Genomic DNA, 22,643 nt, shown 5'->3' with positions numbered 1-22,643 from the left:
CTCCTATATAATTTAATTTACTTTTGGATTATTTAGAATACCTAATACAATGTAAATACCATGTAAACAGTTATATTATCTTGTTTAGGGAAGAATGACAAGAAAATAAGCCTATGCATGCTCACTTGACAAGCAATAATTTTTTCAAATATTTTCCACCCCTATTCCTTTAAATCCTCAAATGCAGAACTCAAGAATAAAAAGGTCCTGTATATATGAATGGATAAAGTAATATATACATGTATGTTCAAATATATATGATAAATGCATATTTTGTACATGTTAGTATAAAACATATAAGTTTTAGTTGAAGTAAAAAAAAGCATATAAGTGATTATGTGATGTTAAGAATTAATTTTGTACTATGAATGGATAAATAAGCAAAAATTTAATACTTTGTGGGAAAAACCCATAACTTTAATTAATATTGGACATATCAGTAAAAGTAAAGACTTAATTTTCTCCTTCTCAAACTAGACTTATATCCTGTTCATTCACTCTCAGGATATAGAAGTAATTATAGCTCTGAATACTCCTTTTCCACATAGACTCCTTTAAATCTTCCCTTTTATTTTATGAGGAGAAAGAGCAAATATACCCCAAGAAGTACTTAGTACCACAGAGTGTGAAACCTGCGATGCTCTCAGATTTCCTCAGAGATGTTAAAAATCTTCTCCCTGAATACAGGGATTTTGTGTGTAGGAATTGAAGTTTTTATATCAGCTTAGGCTACCAGCATATAAATCACAACCATCACACACTGGTCCCTTACCAGACCAGAAGCTTCACTGTTCTAAGCCCTTATGGTATATCTATTCAGTCTTCACAACTGCTTTCCATATGGGTGTCATCATTATACCTGTTTTAAAGGTGAAAATGTTATGGTACAGAGAGGAAAACTGTGATCAAAGTAGACCGTTACCCTATAAGTCTTATTACTGGTCCATGATCTTACCCACTACCCACCACCCACTGTCCTAACCAGAGGATCAGCACTACTTTGTTACCTTGAAGAAGGAAAGATGGGGGCCATTGTCATTAGTTCACTTGATTCCCGCCACCCCCCCCTAGTGTTATTGAGGTATACTTGACAACTAACTTGCAGATATTTAAGAGGTATAATGTAATAATGTATGTACATTGTAAAATGATTATCTCAACCAGTTAGTTAACATATCCATCACTTCCCAGTTACCTCTTTGTGTCTGCAGAGTTGGGATGGAGCATGAAGAGAGCATTGGACCTACTCTCTTAACAAATTTTATGTACATGAGTTTTATTATCTATGGTCATTATGTTGTACCATTGTACACCTCAGAATTTATTTCTTAAAAATATAAGATGGTATCCTTTGACCAACTTCTGATTGCCCCGATCCCAAATTCTATAAACCACTACTTTACTCTCTGCCACTGTGAGTTAAATATTTTTAGATTCCACAAAAATGTGCACTTATTTCTTTCAGTTTGGTATTAGCCATCCTTGTTTTGATTTTCCCTTGATCATTAATGCTATTAAGAACCTTTTTGTGTTAACTTGAATGACTTCTTTGGGAAAAAAAAAAAAAAAAAAAAAAAAAAAAACTCCATTTAGATCTTTTGCCAATTTTCTAATTGGGTTATTTGTTTTTCACTGTTCAATTATATGTGTTCCTTATATATTTTAAATAGCAACTCCTTATAAGACATATGGTCTACAGGAATTTTCTCCCATTTCATAGGCTCTCTTTCCCTTTGTTGATTGTTCCCTTTGCCATACAGAGCTTTTAGTTTGATATAGTCTCACTTATTTTTGCCTTTTTTTTTTCTTCTATACTTTTGGTGTCATATCCAAAAAAGCATTACTTACCTTGAAAATCAATGAAAAATTACTGTGAGTGTACTATGTGTTTTTCCTGTGCTATTTTCAATACCCAGGGCTCTATCTCATTGTATTGTCTCAACCCTTCAACTCCTAACATGCTCTTTTACTCTACAGATTTTCTAATAGTGTCCAATTGCAATGAGCTGCTTTAGTTAGCCTCATTTCTCTCTCTCCTACAAGAGGACACTGTGAATCTGTCTCTTTCAGTTCTACTGCCTAACATCAAACTCTTTTCCCTTCTAAATATCCAAATACCAGGTTTACACACACATATACACATACGTACACACATAACCATATCTTCTAAACTGGATTAAGATTCTGAATGAGCAGGGGCCAACATATAAATTCATTCTTTTAATCCCCAGAGAATATGAGCAATACTTGATGTGAACATATGATTATAAATAAGGTTAAAGTCACATCTCCTATATAAATACAGAATGAACCCATAAAATTGCTCAGCTTATTGCTCAGGAAACAATAAGATGGTGAAGCTTCAAGGAATGTTCTGATGAACTGGGTATTCAGATATATCTTGAGGGAAAAGCAAAGGATATTAGAATAATTTGTTAGGTAGATACAAAACTGGCTAATGTCTGTATTAGGGTTTTTCAAAGGAATAGAACCAATAGGATATGTATAGATACATAAGAAGAGATTTATTATGGAAATTGACTTGCATGAATATGGAGGCTAAGTTCTACAAGTTTGAGAACCAGGGAAAACCAGTGGTGTAATTTAGTCTGAGCACAAAGGCTGAGGATTTGGGAAGCCAAAGGAGTAATTTTAACCTGAGACCTGAAAATCTGGGTCTGTGCAATCCCCAGAGTCCAAGGCTAAAAATTTGGAGCACTGATGTACAAAAGCAGGAGAAGATAGGTGTCTCACTCCAGAAAAGACAGTAAATTCACCTTTACTCTGCCTTTTTATTTTATCTGGTCTTTCAAGGAATTGGATGGGGCCCAATCACATTCTGTAAGACTTATCTGCCTCACTCAACCAGTTTATTTAAATTCCAATCTTTTCTGCAAACATACTCACAGCTATAATGAGAAATAATACATTACCATTTCTTTAGGTGTCCGTTTACCAAATCAAGTTGACAGTTTATACCAACTGTCACCATGTCTTATGTCATAATGAAATTCAGAGATTAATCTTCCCTGCTAAATGAATGATTTTAAGTTAACACATAACTTCACAGGATCCGAGGTCTAATCTACCAGAAAATAACAAAAACCAATGATAACTGCATTTGTCTAGAGAATGAAATGTTCTTTAAGTTGATATGATAAAAAGAGGATCAGGGTGATACTGATAAGACATACTGTACTTATAATTTTCAATTTTTTTACCGTTTTCTTAACACATTCTATTTAATCATTTGTTCATTTTTCACAATAATTAATGAATTCCACCTATTATATGCCATACAACTTTCTACCCAACACATTCTGGTGTTCTCTTGAAGATGAAATCTAAATTGTAAAATCCATGATTTTCACAAAATTACATCTAACTCAATAGACTCAAGTGTGCTCAATGGGATGATTGCAGTTTATCACTGCTGAGCTAGTTCACATATGTAACGTTCCCTTCAAGTCCCTGGGCAACATGTAAAATTGTTGAATCCCCCAGGAAGCATAGAAACTGTTGGGATACATTGATCATGGATAATCAATGGACACTTTGTTTCCAGTGTGTTCAATGTATTTAATAACACACATCTGACTACACTCAGGAAGAAAGTATACTTGGCTGGTAAATTATCATTGGCAGAAGCAGTGATCCATTCCAAAGTTGAAGGGAAGAATACAGGAAAGGCTATACTGGGCAAAGATGGCAGATGAGCTTCCTTCCATCTTCAGTAAAGCAAGTGTAATGAGTTCCATCAATGACACGCTAATCCCTCTGAGCAACAAAAAATAAATAAATAAAGCACCCTTGGAAACAGCTGTTGACCTGAGCTATTGCTGTGCCAATCAAGATCTGGGAAGTTCACAGCATGAGGAGGGGGATTAGATTGTTAAAACCCAACTGTAATAGTCTCTACACTGCTATCTCATCTGTGGAGGGGATTTGCTAAATGGAATTTTTGTTCTCTTCCTTCCACACACCCTTTGGCCTCCATCTCATTTTACACGAAGAAAGTGAATAGCAAGAAAGAGAACTAATTACTTTTGAAAAAAAATGACAAAATACATTAAGCTGGGGGTCAGATCACCATTAACTTAGGTTGCCAAGTCAATCTATGTAATTGTGGCTTAGGAAGGATCTGTCTTTGTCAAATGTGATTTGTTTTGTGGCAAGAAAGCTTTTGATCTGGGCATTAAGTCAGCTGGGCTTTGAGAAGCACTTACTGTCAGCGGGAAGTATAGGAGCTGGTGGCAGAGCATGAAGCCGCTGAGCTGAGCTGTGGCTTAGACCTTGAAAATGAGGGGAAGGATTTAAGTTACTTCACATGATTAAAAGGCAAATAGGAAAAGACATCTTTTGCCCCATGAGAGGAAAGGTTTATATTTCTCTTCCCCATCCTCTTTTATTTCTTTCCAAATACAGTTCGCAAACAGTCATGTTTACTATTTGTCCCTTGAAATTTTAATCCTTCCTCACTCAAATATATTTTTTTGAGATGTTTGCCGGTGTAAGTTGAGATTGTATGTTTCTAGCATGACAATTTTGTTGCCATGGAGAATTTGATTTTTCACGTCAATGCATTTTCAGCTTCAAGGGCTTGTGGATGGACGAAGAGGCTTAAAGCCCTTGCCTCTCCCTTTGGTGCAGAATTCATGGATGTTCCCCACCCCCAACTCCCTTTGGGTGGCACTGGTTACAAAGCACTAAGGATCCAGGAAGGTCTTTGGAAGTTGGTTTTCAGTTTGTAGTCACAAAGACCATCCATGAGGAGATGGGAATTGGCAACAATGCAGGAATCAGGGTTCATACACACAATTAGCATGATATCAACTGTCTAGGGACTTCCTCCAGATCATCAGGAAATAATACTAAGGATACGATTTACAGCAAGTCTAGAATGTCTGCTTACAAAAGAAAATACCGGTCTCTCATCTGGCCTGATTGACGTATGCATAATACAGATAAAATTTGATATATTCAAAAGGACAGTGGGGTCAGTCATGGTGGAAGTAGACTTGTAATTCCAATGGTTCAGAGGTCTGAGGGCAAAAGATCAAAGGTTATAAGCCAGTCTCACCTCAGCAACTTAATGAGCTGTAAGCAACCTAGTGGGACACTGTCTCAAAGTAAAAAAAATAAAATAAAATAAGGCTGGGGCTTTCAATCCCTGGTTACCAAAAAAATGAAAGAAAATAATAAAAGTAAAAAAAATAAGACACTGGGAAATGCAGAAATCATTTACTGGATTCAATCCCTGGTTACCAAAAAAATGAAAGAAAATAATAAAAGTAAAAAAAAAAAAAAGATACTGGGAAATGCAGAAATCATTTACTAGATTCCCTGTTGTCCCCCTTGAAATGCCCTTTCATTCTTTTTAGCACCTCCCTTTCCTTTTATCATGTCCTAACTGCCCCAGACAGGGTATGCATTAAAACCTCTTCTTCCCTTTCTTGCCTCATATCCTCGCAAACTACTTGGCATTTCCATGGGGAGCTTGTTAGAAATGTGAGACCTGAACTTCTACCCAAAACTATCAGATCAGAACCTGTACTTTAACAACTGCTGCATTTGCACATGCACATTCAAATTTTAGATGCAACAATCTGAAGCATTCCTGTACCCTCTGTTCCTTCAATTATTATCCCCATGACTTAGTCACCTGAATCTGCATGGTAAGGAAGGATGGAAAGTGTCAGAATTGGCCTATTTCTCATGCTAAGGAACCATATTGAAGCTTCAGTTCTCTTTTTTATCATCACACTAGTACTCTAAGATACTTGATGTTACTTTCATTTTTAAAGATGAAGAGACAGACTCAGAGAAGTTAATTCACTGACTCAAGGATACACAGATAATTTTGGTAGGGTTAGAATTTGAATCTAGCCCGTCTACTGCATATTGACCAATATATTTATTCATGAAGATCTGAAATCTTAAAAAAGTGTGCACTGGCAAAACTATCACCTCTTCAGCTAATTTTGACATTCCCACTAGTGTATCTATCATTTTAAGCACAGAACACAGGATTTTTCAGACATCCAGGAGGAAAGAGATTCCTATGTGCATGCCTTCTGAATGTCCATGGTTCATATTGCAAGCTCATATGACTGTGGGGACAATGAACATTTACCTAGATATTTAAATAGCACCCTAGTCCTCTTCTCTTATTAGGGCACATATAGATCATCAAGAAATGCACAATAGAAATATTCTGCTCTTTACTGGGCATGGTGGCACTTGCCTATGATCCAGAGGCTCAGGAGGCTGAGGCAGGAGGATCACAAGTTCAAAGTCAGGCTCAGGCAAAAGAGAGGCACTAAGTAATTCAATGAGACCCTGTCTCTAAATAAAATACAAAAAAGGACTGGACATGTTGCTCAGTGGTCAAGTGCCTCTGAGTTCCATCCCTAGTACACCACCCCAAAAAAGAAATATTCTGCTCTTTAATAGGAGACTTAGGATACTGTATCATTGGAAGACAGATCCATTACAATGGCCATGTTATTTGACAAACAAAACAATGAAGGTGGAAGATGGAAATTTGAATATTTTTGCTCTGTAATAATACAGTGCTTCAAAAAAATCTAAACTCACCATTTGGCCCAACAAAAGTGATAGAGAAATGAAGCTACTTTACCCTTTACCTCTTTTTTATCCTTGATGACTGATCATTTCCTTTGAAGGGCCAAGTTGATATTATTTCTAAGTAGCACCCTATAAAATGTTATCTCAATGAATCACCAATCTGATATCTTTAATACTTTGGGGAAAGACAAGAGCTTCTTCAGATCATCAGGTCATTGTATTTAATTATATACTTAAAAACCTTTACAATGGAATTAAGAGAAGGATCATTAATGTTTTATTTTTGTCTAGTGAATGACAGTTTACTACCAAGTTTGCAATATGTGTCACAATCACGAGTAAGTAAGATACAGTTTTATACTACTTAACAAGGACACATTCTGAAAAGGGGATCATAGTTGGTTTGATCTTTGGGGAATATTTTAGGATGCATTTGCACAAGTCTAGACGATAAGTTCAGTCACTCAGCTGACCTCTCAGCACAAACAAAAGATGCAATAACCTAAAATGTATGAGGATACCACTAGTATAACATGGAGAACTATTTCATAGTAGACGTTTTTTAATAAATAAAAGGAGTACACTCTAAAATAATGATGGAATGTATAGTATATTAAACACATAAGCCAGTAATGTGGTCATTTACTATCAAGCAGTTTCTACGATATGTAATTGTTTGTGTTTTATGTGTGTGTGCCTTGGAATACCTTATGTGCCTTGGAATGCCATAGGTTTGTTTACACCAGCATCATCACAACCATGTGAGGAATATGTCTACCACAATATGACCAGGGTTATGATCTCACTATGTACTAGGAATTGTTAGCTCCCTTATATTCTTAAGGGACCACCATAATATATTGGGCCATGCTTGACCAAAATGCTGCTAGGAGGCACATGACTGTGTCTTTCAATAGCACATTGTATGATGAATATTCTTGCTGTCTAATCTGGGGTATTTGGGTAGGATCCACTGGATTTGTTTATTCTGCTAGAAGTCTTTTACTTAAATGTCTCACACTAACTTTTCTCAGTTATCTTAATCAATGCAATAGTTTGTTTATAGTTTTACTTCATTTTCTAATCAATGTACAAGTTTGATAAAAATTCAGATTTTATCAAAGACTCCTTATCATGTGTTTTGTGAAGGAATTGCTTATAATGAATCTCAATCACAAAAATATACATAACAATCAGATGGTTTTCTAGGGCATCTTTATTAGCATCCATCTGAGTACAGATAACAGAAAATCCAGTTCACATTGCTTCAAAACAAATCTTTGAGATTAAGTACACAGAGATAGATAGACATCCCTAGTTCTAGTTCTAGATCAAGATGGTTGCAAGAGTGTTTATCCTGTAATAGTTCATTAATCTGAATATTCCTTTTGTGAGGTTTTGTTTCTTTTTTTGTTTTTTTTCCTTTAAAAAATATTTTACAGTACTGGGATTTAAAACAGGGCCTTGAGCATGGTAGGCAGATACTGTAACACTAAGCTATATCCCAATCCCTGTTTTTTGAGATGTGTTTAATTTTTTTGCTATATCTCTAAATGTTATATTTTTGTATTATAACAACATAAAAATTAAAATTTATTACCTTCCTCAGTGAGGGCAGGTTCCATGCCGGTAAGTCAGTTCAGCAATGCTATCCTCAATGTCACCATCATCCTGGAGCTGACATTCCTGTCCCACCTCTCAGCCAGGCACAGCTGTGCTCTGAATTTGCTTCCTGGATTTGTTTTCAAACCACTGAAGTGGTATTCAGCAGTGTGATGAATGACACCTAGTAACTTGACAGAAATGCATATTAGCTGAACTCATAAAAATCAACTAAATTAGAAATGCTCGTGGTAGGACCTGAAATCTCTTTCCCAAATTTCCCAAGTTATTTGGATACTCCCAAAAGTTGGGGATCCATCAATTAGAACATTGAATTATTGAGACCTAAAACCCAAAATCACATTTCTCCCACTTCACCAACAGTTTGTTCTCATGGCCAAGTATTTATAATTTTATTGTATTTCTACTCCTGGAAGGAGTCAGTTATCAAGGGGCATGGAAGTACCATGACTGTCTTACCATCTCACAGGGGATGAGAGAATAATTATATTTATAGACCATAATATTTATATACCATGTCTATCAATATGCATTTTCTCCCTTTTTCTTGTCTTTCACCTTTTCCTCTCTGCACAGCATTGTTTGTAACATGACTTTAGTGGGACAACTTTGATTTGCATTCCATTCTCTCTTCAACTGTATCCCCTGCCCTGCCCTGCACCCACTTCGATGCGTTATATTACACATCTTCAAACCAAAAGATTAACTTTCTGATGGAGGTTTTTACTAATGACAGAGTTTCTCTTCTGCATTAAAAAAGTGTACCCAAAAGAAAGATTTTGGTATAATACAATTAAACACATTTATGCTTAATCTTTTTGTATCCATAGTGATGACATTGGTGAGTACTCTTACTTGATCCTTGGTAGGATAGACACCCAACACATTATTTTCACAGAAGTAGATAAAAAACTTGCCCAAAAGGAAGTTCCAAAAGGAAGGAAGTGACCCTTTTAACTCAAACACTAGACTAGACTGGGCCCTGCCTTTCAAACACAATTGCTTCAAGAAACTAAGTTAAATGTATTATGTTCAACTGTTTACAAAGTATGCTGCTCATGAAAGAAAGGCTTTAAGTGGCAATTCGAACAATTTGATCGCTGCAGTTTCAAATGACTTCCAATTCCACTTCTCCATTTTCCCTTCAAAGATATTCGAGAGTGATTTTTTCTCTATATGCCTAAAAACAGGAAGCCTATCTTACTTTGTTGTTAAATCTTCTACAAGATTTTACTCATGGATGGAACTCAATAATTGTAAATCCATTAAATAAGGTATAGATAAGCCACTAAAATCCACTAAAAATCCCTTAGGCCTGAGCAGGAGATAGATACAGTTAAGAGTGTATTGATTTGACAAATTAAAGTAGAGCTAAGCTTCCACCCATTTTATAAGAGAACTCCTAGAGAAACATTGCTCAGTAGAAATTTCTGTGAGGAAAGAGACACTAACTGTGTCATCAAACGAAATAGATACTCATCACACAGCTATTGAAACCTGGAACGTGGCTGATGTGCCTGAGGTATCAAATTTTTGTTTAATTTAAATTGTTTAGCTTAAATTTAAATATTGTCTACCATTTTGAACAACCAACTCTAAAATATTTGGTTTTTATATACTTGACCCTCTCACCTAAGTTTTTAAAAATCCTGGATATTTTTTATTCACATATGAATCAATCTTAAATCTGTGAGGGCATAACTGTGAGATATTCTTCCTTGGAACTAAATTCCAAACCTTCTGAACCCCAGTTGTCCTTTCCTGATCCATCAGGACCTTGGTGGCTCCAATCTTCAAAAGGAAGGTCCTCTTTGGAGGACTTCACTGCCAAATAGCCTGAATCATGAGCATCCTTCAAAACAACATAGCTTTTTGGAGGGCAGTTTAGGTCAGTGTTAGAGTGCTTGCCCAACCTGCACAAGGACCCTTGATTCAATTTTCAGTATCACAAAGATTACAAAATAAAAAGTCAAGAGCACTATTGCTTTCTCATTATAGATGCAAACAGGTGAGCAACCAAGTACACACATTGTCACAGAGGCTGCTGGTGACCATAGCCTTCAGACTTTACCACATCATTCCAAAGCCAGCATCTTAAAAACTGAACTGTTTTCTTTCAAAGCTGAATGGAGATGAAAAGTCTTCTTGAAGTAATTTGTAGAGGTTGTTCCACAGAGAACAGGTGTGAGGAAAACAGCAGAGGTGGGGATATCTGGCAAGAATGTAGTCTCTGCGGAAATCTAGTTTCTTCCAGATGCCAAAAGGAAGTTCTAAACCACAGACTAGAAAATGAAGTCAGTCATGACTTAAGACTACAGGACTGATGTTTTGAACCTTTTATTGGTCTGAGAATGGTTGCAATGGGGATAAAAATGCAAGAAGTCTTCTTTTCGACCAAGGGCCTTTGAGGAGGATAGGGCTTGGGTTGTCAGCACCAATACCTGGGAATTGAAACCACCTGTTAGGGGTGGCCTAGGTGGAACCCCAAGAACATGTTAGCAGAACCACTTCCAACCCAGTGGTTCCATCTTCCCCTTTCTGGTCAAGGTCTTTTTCTCTGTGCTTTCAACACTGTTTCTCCAGCAGGCCTCTGTCACTACCCAACGAGAGTGGATGTTTAAAAGCTGCAGCATCCTACACTGGTGGGAGTATGCTTACCCACAGGCATGGGAACTTGATGATGTTTCATGGGTTGCCCTTTGTCTCCTCTATGTCTCATCTCTCTCACTCTCACCTGGCTTTCTGGGGTCATTTTCCAAATGCACTACAAGCATTCAAATCTTTGTCTCCTAATTGACGTCCATGGAATTTAAAACCAAGTCATGCAAAAAACCACTCCTCCTAACCCTCAACAATGATAACTGGGTCTGATTCAGACCCAAACTTTTCCTTCCCTTACATGTATCTCCTCTTAGGAACCCCTATGTTCTTCCTGCAACTGACTTCAATATGGTCACCCCAGTTTTCTTACAATCTTTTATCTTTGTTGAATCCCATGGGGTATTTGATCAAGATCCAACTTTCTTTTCCTTTTAAAACTCCTTAGTCTTTAAATTAATATGTGGATGGAAGTGTAGGATCCCTTACCAGTGCCAGGCTGCAGCATCCAATTCCATAGCACCTGCCCAATAGCAGAAGACTGATGCTACATGTTCTAGCCAACAGCTTTGCAGTCTCTAAGATCCTTGCCCAGACAAAGATCATGTGACAAATGGTTGGAAACAATCTAAGGGAGAAGCAGGAAGCCCTCCCCAACACTATGAGCACATATGTAAATGGCATTACTCTTACACACACCATAAAATATTAAATATTTATGGGACAACCTCCCTGCTTTTATTCATTACTATTACTGGGTAGCTTTTCTTCTTAGAAATCTCACAGCTTAGTATACAGGAGCACCAACTGTTTCATAACTAAAGATGTAACTGGTCCTACAAGCTGGCTTCTCATTAATTTGTGAGAATATGCTTGTAGTTCATAGGGCATTTTGTAAAATGGGTGCAAAAGCATGTGAAAGGGACACTTGTTCCTTATGGGGATTATTTTAGGAATTGGAAAAAAAAAAGGCCAAGCCATTTCTCAAAACAGATTTTGTAGGAAATTGCTATATGTTGTGTGGGACTATTTCAGCTCCATCTGGTCTTGTGCTAAATGGACTCTTTTTGAATGGTAGTTTTGAAATATCTTTTAGGAAAGACCTGTGTATAATCCATTTGGTGCCTGTTTCCAGTGTGTGACATCAATCAATTCTCATTTCTTCTTCTGAGCTAGAAGTGGAAGTAAGTGTAGAAACTGAGGAATTTGTGCAATTTTTACAAGTTATTCTGTTGCCAAGAGCCTACCATGGCATATGAAGTTTGGAAATCAGGTTTGGCAATAAGCACGTGGAATAGAATACTGAGTGGTGGATTGGTCAGGAGTCTGGAGACTTACGTTTCTTGGTTTACTTTAAAACTTGCTTAGAATTCACCATGAGAGTCTTCCCTGTTTGTGTAAAACTAGTCCCTATTAAATGCTTACAAACTAGAAATCAGAAGAATTGGGTTGGAGTGCTCTCCAGTCATATGACTTGGGCTTTCTAGTTGGCACTTATAAAAGGAAATTAAAATTATTATTGCTGCCTACCATAAGAATCCAGAGAGATATGGAAAACAATATGAAGTGTGAATTACAACTCTAGTGAGAATTGCTGTTAAGAGGGAAAGGGTGGATGAGCATGACAAGGAACTGTTACTGCTGTTAAGAGGTACTTTTTAGCAGAGTCAAAGCTTCAGTTCTGGATTGAGTTTCCTGGGTTTGAATCTCCTGCTTGGCCACTTACTGGTTGCATTATCTTAGAAAAACTTCCCAACCATTCTCTCTATGCTATTGAACAGATATGAGAACAGCTAATCTAATATAGTAACCTCAGGAGCAGAACTGGTTCTTGTACTTGGTCTCCTGACTTTATTTCCAGCATCTTATTCCAACTCTCCCCCAAAGAGTCAAATTGTTCAGTGCATAGATGATGAAGCTTAGGGTGAACTAGAAATAAACTAAGACATAGCCTCCAAGTCATCCTTAATCGTGTTTGAGAAACTATTGAAAAATTCTGAATGCAATAGAAATCTAAGGTAAGATGATTTTTCTTTCAAATTTAAATTTACATTCCATGCTTTTTTTTTTTTTTTTTCCTAGGGACACTCATTGTTTATTTCTGGCACTTTGGGAAAACATTGATGGGGAGGAAGTTTTAGGAATTTCTATGATTTGAATGTGTCACGCACATTCAAAACAGTTTCTTTTTGAAAACTTGGTGATTTGGAGGAAGATGCTTAACCTCATCAAACTTAGTCTCATATAAAAAGAGCTAGGAAGTAATAGCACCTAATCTGTAGATTGGTGGGAAAGATGAACTGAGATCAGTTATGAAACATATAGTAACTGGGCATAATTAAATATAAGTATAATATATATTATATAACTTAAATATTGATTAATGAATAGTAACAAAGATATATGATCTTCTACACAAAAATATGCTGAATCTGTTATCAGATTTGAATGCTACAAGTTTCAGGTGTAAGCTGGTTTAAAATTTTAATATTCCTTTTGTGTACAATGAATCAAAATGCAGTAATGCAGGATTTTTGGAAATGTTTTTACTTAATAATCATGGAGACTTCAAATGCAATTACAGACAACACTGCCTTTGTTAACATCTTCAACTAGCCAAATACACATTTTTTTTGTATATGTGTTTCAACCCCAATTTAGAAATAACTCAAAAACAGGAAGCTACTATGCATGTGGTGTGTCTTTAAAGAAACTACAAATAGTATCTTCAGGCCACTCTGGTCATTTGTGAAAACACAGTTATTGTTTGGTGGAAGGAACAAAATGTTTGCCATAGCAACCACAGCAACCCTGGGTATTTCTCCTATTAGCTGTAATGCAGGGAGCATCTTCAACAGGAGGGAGAGAGTCCTTGGCAATTATCACCTAGGGAGCAGCCCTTCATCCTAAGCGCTTAAGCTGAAGCTCTTGGGTCCAGAACATTCTTAACATGATGTGTTAATGAATGCTAACAGCAACTATCCCACTCCGGTTAATTTCAGGAGGATTAATAAGCTAAGGATTCTTTTTCCCCTCTGGGCAAAAAGGAGATGTGATTTTCTTTAGATTTAATTTGAACAAATCTTTTTGGTAGTAAATCTTCCTCTATTTTTTGTTTTATTTTGTTTTGGTTTAGATTGGGTCCATTTTTTGTGACTTTATTGCTTTTCTGGGGAAAATTATGTCACTTTCTCTTTTCCATCCTTAACATAAATTCTTATTCAAATAAATAAAAAATCCTAAAGCATGCCTAAGAAGTCCAGTTTTAGTCAAGTGGAAGTAAAAGATAAATAGTTACAGCTTGAGGATTTTTAATTTGAAAATAATGACAATCACTCAAAATGATGAGTTCCATATTTTTACCATCAAGTCTCAAATTTCTGTACATTTTTTTATGTTTACTTTTTATGAATCTTTCTTATGCAATAAATCTCATGTGAGTAATAAGATTATCAGTTTATCTAAAAGAGACATGCTAGAAGAAAACATTACATGCAAAAGCATGAAAGTACAAAATCTTTAATATTTTAACTACTCAGGAGAAATCACTATAAATTCATTCTCTGTAATATTTTAATATTGCTAAGATAATGCTGTTTAAACAACTTCGCCTCCCTATACACAAAAGCATAGTAAAACTAAAGAAACTTCTAAAACTGGCAGCAAGTTGAGTAGAAAGAATAATTTTGGATTCCTTGGAAATATAAAATATTTTCCTTTCTGTCAATTTTAAGTTAGGGGAAGTTAGAGGGAATTGGATTTGTAAACATATTGGGGAAGACAAAGTTGGTGCTAAACATATACTTTTGTAGCTGGTACTTTAGAAGCTAGTTCAAATACTTCCTCCCAGTGTTCTGTTTTGTTTTGTTTTTCTGGTTGCTGAGTGATTCCAAATAGTTGAATTTCCCCTGTGTTTTAATTCTAGTAGTCAGGTGTTCTGAACTTGTTGGTTCTAAATTTCTTGAACTGTGTAGTGCGGATAATGATATTTACTCCTTTGGATACTAGGTAGGTATCAAAAGAGGCTAATCTGCAGTATCAAATAAATTTCAATGTGCAATGGCTTTAACACAGTAAGTGTTCAGTTCTTATCCATAGTGTAGGTCAGCGCAGGTGCGTCTAAGTTCACAGAAACTTTTCTCCATGTGCCAGTACAGGGATCCAGGTTCTTTCTTTCCTTTCATCCTGCAAACAACTAGGACCTTGTGAGTTGCATCCAACAGTGGAGGGGGAGGGCAAGTGCGAAGAAGCAGGCTGCATCTAAGTGCCACATCTTATTCCCACTCACATTTTTATTTGAGAGAAGTTGGCCTCATGGTTGTAATCCTATTAATATGAGAAAGTGAAAAATAACTTTAAGCCATGCACCCAATACAGTCCTATTTCTAAAGAAAGAAAAAAAGTAAATATTAGAATATCAGCAATATCTGCCACCACGTACATTTCTTCCAAGGCACTTGACAAAACACATTCTACAGTAGGTTCTTTTGCTTTTCCAGTATTTAAATATTTTCAGGGACGATGGGAAAAACAAAAACAAAATATATTTTATCAAATTAGATTCCTGAGAGCTAGTTATTTACTGGAAGAAAGTCGACCACACCTTGTAGTATTTGACTTATGGTCAGAATAAGCTCTACCATATGTCTTCTCTCTCCTGTGTCTGTATGTCCAACCCTACCCACCAAGAGACTATACTGTGGGCACAGGATTCAGAAAATCACTCAGTTGCCAAGGAGAGACTCAAGTGACTCCTCCCCCAGTTGATCAAGGGAAAGTAGACCAGACCATCATTAAAATTATTTCCAATGACAAAGTTTCAAAGACAAATTAGTTTAGAAATGATTCCTTGAAATTAAAATTTTAGTGATCTTTTTACCCTAATGTCCTGTGCGAGGACACAGGGCTAATTCATGTTAGGGTAGAGTTTTAAGAAAGGGATGGTTTGGGGCCATCCCTATCTGTGGTATAAAACAATCTGTAATAGCTTTCCCTCAGGCGTCAGAGTGGGAACTCTGTAGTCAGTAGAAGTGCGTATTAACTTCTTTTGGCCCATATAAAGTGGAAACAGAAAACTTAAGATCACAAGTCTTCCAATTTCATGAAAGTGAATATTGGTCTTCTATAAAGTTCAAGTGTGAAGAATAATGAAATTTTGGGACCAAAAGCCTTTTAGAGATGTTAGAATGTTCCTGTGTGTCAAGCACGCTGAAATGCATGTGGTTTCCAGGCTGTCAGGCTCTCTCCCATCTCTGAAGTTTGTGTGTGCTGTTCCCTCTGGCCTGGTTGATGCTTATCCAATTGTCCCCTTTATTCCTGGATGTGTCTTTCCTTACCCCAGGTTTTAGCTCCACTATCAGTATGTTTTGATGGCCTTTCTGATCATCTCCTGAGGCATTCTGTGTGCTGGGTTCCTACGATAACTTATATTTACCTCTCATGATGGTTTCTTTCACATTGTATTACACATTTTTGTTTTCACAATTCCTCTCCCTCTCTCCCCTGCACCACTCAGTATGATCCTGTTACTCGATAAACAAATGTCATATGAATTAATGATGCCCCTCAAAGGCTTGGTCAGTGTCCTTTATCTTTGTATACCAGGTACATATATCTGGTCTGTGCCTGGTTGATGGAACACATTTGAAGAGGGATAAGGAATGAAGAAAAGAAAGGAAAGAGAGAACAAAGGAAAGAGATACCAATAAGAGAGCGAGGACACAGGGCTAATTCGTGTTAGGGTAGAGTTTTAAGAAAGAAATAGAACGAATTCCTCTAGGAATTCATTTGATGGAAGCCATGATGACTGGGGGAAGACAAGAAGAAGTATGGCAGATACTACATTCAAAATGAGTCTTAAGCCATAAGAGCTATAGGATGAAAATTTGTGTAAAAGTAGCAGGGGGATAAGTACAGAGACAGGGAAGGGGAGGGCATATGTTGAGGTGATGACATCTTAATTAAACACTGTTTTATGGATCTTTGACAGTTGAAAGTTGTAGGTATGTGAGACATGACTACAATCTCTCTCTGATCCTGTTCCAGGAACTGGTGGCTGGTCCCCAGCAGATTCTAATGCTCAACAGTGGCTCCAGATGGATTTGGGAAATAGAGTGGAGATTACAGCAGTTGCCACACAGGGAAGATATGGAAGCTCTGACTGGGTGACGAGTTATAGCCTGATGTTCAGTGACACAGGACGCAACTGGAAACAGTACAAGCAAGAAGACAGCATCTGGGTAGGGCATTGTTTTCTCTCCCAGTGAATAAAACTGAGATGTGTTGATGGTAACCAGTGGGTGCTTCTGTCATTTTCATACACCCAGATTGTTGTGTTTTAAAAATTGTTGAGTGTTCATTTAGAAATAGGTCATGAATCAGTCGTGTCTCCAGCATGGCTGAGTCGTTCCTGGGGAAACTGGGTATCTGTTGTGCAGTTTACTGTGTTCCTCCTTTTCTGGCAACCTGGGTAATCTACTGCCTGAGTCTCAGTCCCTTTATCTCTAAAAGACAGAGAAATACACCAACAATGTCTGATTGTTAATGAGATTGCACTAGTTTACTATTTATATGTTGTTTGTTTTTTATCTACCATATTGCTTGTAACAACCTAATTGACTCAACTATATCACTTGGTCAAAGTTACCCAATTTGCGAACTTTGACAAAAGATTCTTTAGATCTATCTGACTTTAAATCCCAGTAATGAATAGTCTGTACTCAAGATTTGAAAACCACTTGAAAGGATTAGAAATATGAACTAAATAATACACTTTAGAATTATAAACAATCTTTAGCTTAGGAGGGAAGGAGTGTTTGCTCCAAATTGCAAAGTAGAACTTTTCTCCCTTCTCTCAGCCTCACACTCTTAACCTCAGTATTGATATGAGGTTGTCAGCAGATTTTAAGAGGAAAGGAAAGAGGAGAGGCACAAAGAAAACTCGCCTGCTTTTAGAAACTCTTGCTCATGAATAAAACAGTGGGTTAGTCTATATTACTTTGAGTTTGCAGGGGAAAAAAAAAATCACCATTGTTTTCTAAATGCACACAAGAATCTCCCTAGTTGCCTCCCTTTGAAATCAATGACTGCTAAACTTTTAAATTGCTGTTGTTTTCATGCACACATTTCTCTATCAACTCCACTTCTTTGAAAAAACGCTTTCTGTTTTGGATTCATTGTTATTTGTCCAAATTGCCTACTCACCACCTCAGGTTTTAATTGTACACAGTAGTAAATTAAAAATTAGGATTAGTCATAGTAGAATCTTAAGAACATTACTATAGTCATCTTTTTATTGTCACTAATAATATTAGATTGTAATATTCATAGTTTTTAAAGACCCCCCTTTTTTAATTTCAGTGTTGAAGTTACCATAAATTTTTACAAATCTTTGTTTGGTTTGTTTTTAGTTTGAACTGAGAAATGAACCTTCAATTTTGAGGAACAATTTTAAGATTTTGTGTTGACTTTAGAGGGACAAATAGATGTGGGTTATTTATTTTCTCTGGCATTTTCAATCAGAACCGGTTGTTTTTCAGATGGAGTTGCAGTTTTTGAGTTATTTTATCTCAACTTTTTTTAAAACCCCAAGCTTCATTTTCTTCAGAACCAAATGACCTGCTTTCAGCTTACCCTCTGGATCAGGATATATTTCAAGGGATGACAATTTCTCTGGGCCTGGGGACAGCTGATGCAAGGTCTTGTCCACTTCCATGTTCCCATTTGTTACTTATGTTTCCAAATAATTTCAGCTCCTTAAAGGCAGATGTCTCTCTTTCATGCTTCCATACAGTCCCTGGACCTGATTAAACTGGACATATGGGATTCATTTTGGGATGATTATTAGTACTACGGGATGACCAAGGCTCTTAGAATTGGAGTGGGGGTGGAAGAGGGAGACTATCCCATCCCTTACTTCACTCCCCAAAGAGCTTTGACATTTCTGAATAGGTACAGGGTGCTTGGCAGCAGGACAGGAGAGGTACAAGGCCCTGTGTGCAGCAAGGCAGAGAATTCCAGTTGCAGCTTCCCCACAGATGTTCACAATGCCTGCAAGGGCACTTAGGAAACAGGCAGCTTTAGAACCAGCTCCTCAGCTGCAAACACTGGGAGAAGCATATTCAAGGAGATTATCACTAGCTCCAGTTTAAAGACTGAAATGCAGTGCCACTTGGCAGGAACACCGTAAGTCACGGTGTCTGGAAAACAGGTGTCCACTTATACTAGGAAAACTAACAACCATTACACCAATAACATGCCATGTTTGCACACTAAGGTGTGTGTGTGTGTGTATGTGTGGGTGCATGTGTGTGTGAGTGTGTGGGTGCATGTGTGTGTGAATGTTTATTCTATAAATTCTGGTGATTTGTTATTCATATCCCCATGAACAAGAGACTTGGGGTCACAGAGATTAATTCAAGCTCAGAACTGGTGGCATCATAATTCAAAACTAAGATTTATTCTTAAATAGAGTTGAACTTTGTTTCTCCTATACCCTAGTAATTTTTAAATTTTCATATATATATTTATATATGTGTGTAAGTTTATATATACATGTATATATTAACCTCTCTCACCTTAATTTTTACCCTTGTCAGGCCTCCTCTTTAAGGATAATATTAAATTGCACTGTTTAATTCACACGGTGTCGAATGTAAAAGTAAGGAAATAGAGCTGGGGTTGTGGCTAGTGGTAAAGCGCTTGCCTAAGATTCGTGAGGCACTAGATTCCATCCTAAGCACAACATAAAAAAATAAATAACCAAATAAAATAAAGTTATTGTATCCATATACGCCTAATTTTTTTTTTTTTTTAAATAAGGAAACACCATTAACAGGTAACAAGGTTTACATATGTTGTAAATGTTGCTTAAATCGTCTGAAACTGGTTAGGAGTATCTATCTGATTAAGACTGAGGATGTTTTAGAAACACTTCACAAAAATATGTAAAATCTGCTTTGTGACTAATGCTCATTGATACTTCCATCAGATTATGCTGTTGCATAAAAGAGATTACAATTTTTCTTTTTATCTTTCTACCTTTTATTTTTATTTTCAACCTAGAGGGCTATGGATTCACAAAAGCTAAACCTTACAAGCAAAGTAAAAGCAACAGCCAAACAAGAGGTTTAGGTAAAGCTGTCTAAATGGTTCTGTTTAACTTTTCAGGAAAAAAGAAAAGTCAATACCTAAAAATATCAATATCAATTAATGACTTAATTAAGGACAGTGTACCAAGACGATAGAGAATCTCTTGAACACATATTTTCACTTGATCTTTTGCAGAGTCTCAAGTTTCAGATGTGATGGAGTTTATAATGATTTTTAAAACTGATTTATCAAATAGTACAAAAACAACACATTTTGTGGATGGGACATCAATTTGCCAGTCCTTGAAAAGTTTAGTTTCTTTCACAAAGTTCATTTCAGAACAGAAATCTTTAAGATACCTTTCCTATGTATGGTAGCAAATCTTCAAGCCTTAATAATTCAATTTGTAGAGTTTCTAATCTGGCACTAAATGGAATGTTCATGAATGAGGCTGACACGCAGTTGTTTAGTGATGTACCATGATTTATGAACAAGCCAGAGTTCCTACCTCACTAAATAATCAAATGTGAAGGTGTCACAGGGACAAACTTAGCAACGATTTTGAGAGTATTTCCAGACCTAAAATCTCTTCCTGCTTGGTGTGAAGACATGTTAAAGCAAAACAAATACTAAAATTCTAACTCTCTGAGGAACAATTTGATCCTGCATTTGGTAATGTGGCTAAACTTATTTGGAACAAGAAAAACTCTTAATTAAATTCACATTTCATGTCTCTGTTTACTTTGAAACATATGTAACAAGAAACACTTACTGTCCCTGTTATACCCATGAATAACTTTGCCTTCCTAAGTTCTTTGTGTAGAAGTGTCCGGATGCTTCATGAATCCCTATATGGATCCTACATACAAAGGGAGGTGTTCTGAAAATGCATTCCCCTCCCTGTGTGTTAGTACTTTATTTTCCAATATTCATCAGTCTTAAATTACAGATTCTTATAATAATCCACATTTCTCATGGTTTTATGTAAGTCCACTGGGAGGTTTTTCCTTTTCTCATATCAGATTAACATATCTCTGTCTCTTTCCAATCTGTTATAAAATTTCAGAGACACTTATAATTGTCATTCCTATGAACTTTCCTCAAAATTTCTGGGAAAATCTACTATGCCAAGTATGTTATATAGGAACACAAAAGTCTTATGAAAAGAGTCAAAAACATTGTGTTTTATTTATTTTATTTATTTATTTTCACACTACTTACTGGTGCTCATTATTCCACAACCTTTTGGACTGAATGGCAGATTGATGCCATTCAGATATTTAATAACTCACAGATATTTAATAAGTTCCTAGTATAATTGGAAAAAGCAACTTTTAGGAAAATCCAAGGATTTTTGAGCCTACTCTACCAGTAGATGTTAAGTGAGCTTTACTCATCTCAAGTGAACTATTATTCTCATAGTCCTTGACACTGTCACCCTTCACCATGTTTCTTGCACATGGAAGTTGTATCTGTATCACAGTCTTCTTCCTTTTTATACCCAGGAACTTCACCATGAGAAACCACAAGGGGAAATACCAAAGAGGAGTTTACACTACAAAATTTTTATTATTGATGTGCAGATCCCCTTCTCAATCAACTTAGCCTTCAGGTCTTTACTGAGGTATAATAAATATTATATTCACCTTTCCAGCCTCCTTTTGCATATGTATCAAAAACATATAAAATGTTTCTGAAATGTAAGTTCAACTCAATTCTATTTACAGTCTTAAACGTCATCTAAAACCTTTGATAAATTTGATACTTGCTTTCTTCATTGTATTCACAAACATAACACAAAACAAATACTGAAAGCAAATTGCAAGAAACCTGGGTTTTTAAACTTCCCTTTTATCTTGTAATTTGCCTTCTCTTTCTAAGTACAATCTCATAATATCAGTGATGAAGTTAGTCCCATGTTTGCAGAATAACTTAGTTTATTTGACTTTTGTAAATATAATCTGATGAGCCTCTTTAGGGTTTCAAGCTGGTAAATTTCTCTGAATTGATCATGAAGATATTAGCTGATTCTGTTTTATTGACATATCCACTTATGTCTTCCTAGTCTCCATTTAATTAGTGACTTTCAAGCAGTGTCTGCTTGATGCAGGCCCATATTCCAATATAGTACAGTTCTAATCTTCCCTGTGTGATAACATGGAGAATCACTTGTGAGAGATGCAATGATCATAGTGACATGGGACACTAGGGAAGGAAAAGAACTTGAAGAGTTGTGTCCATGACTGAAACAAGGCATTGTTCAAGGTTGGTACCTATAGAAAAAATGATAGCATTTCAGAATTCAATACTTTAATGTTCATAGTCAGTTCTTTTGCTTCTTTTGAGTATGTCCTAGGATTCTGAATTCATTGCAACAGTTACTTTTTATCTGACAATATAGGTAGATACTCTGCTAAGATAATGAAGGATATTAGTTAAGTTTATCTCTCATGTGATCCTAATGAGTTGCTTCCATTTTAAAGAAGAAAATGAGGTTCCAAGAGGTGAAGAACTCAGCCCATATCTCATAAGTAGTAAAGTGATTGGGCCAATTTACAGCCCAGCTCTCTGTCCATAAAGCCTAAGCAATTAAATTACTAGATAATATATCATTCATTGTTGAAAACATGACAATTGTCGACCCATATTCTCTTATAAAGGAGCTGGTACAATCTGAACTGAGATTCAGAACACATTCTGCCCAATGGGGAAATAGTCTGCTAATCTAAGCCAAAATGGAAACT

General features: G+C 36.3%; 1 protein-coding gene across 1 annotated transcript in view; it reads left to right on the top strand.

Moving 5' to 3' along the window:
- The window catches only part of CNTNAP5 (contactin associated protein family member 5), an 861,232-nt gene that overhangs the window by 186,011 nt on the left and 652,578 nt on the right, over positions 1-22,643 (top strand). Inside the window, exon 3 of the mRNA XM_079133610.1 lies at positions 16,855-17,048. Coding sequence (XP_078989736.1) covers positions 16,855-17,048 — 194 coding nt within the window. The remainder of the gene's footprint in view (positions 1-16,854; positions 17,049-22,643) is intronic.

Source organism: Sciurus vulgaris (assembly GCF_902686455.1).
Source record: "Sciurus vulgaris genome assembly, chromosome: 3".
In the NCBI taxonomy this organism is placed as follows: Eukaryota; Metazoa; Chordata; class Mammalia; order Rodentia; family Sciuridae; genus Sciurus; species Sciurus vulgaris.
The sequence above is the reverse complement of the archived record's forward strand: the minus strand, read 5'-3'. Positions and strand labels throughout refer to the sequence as shown.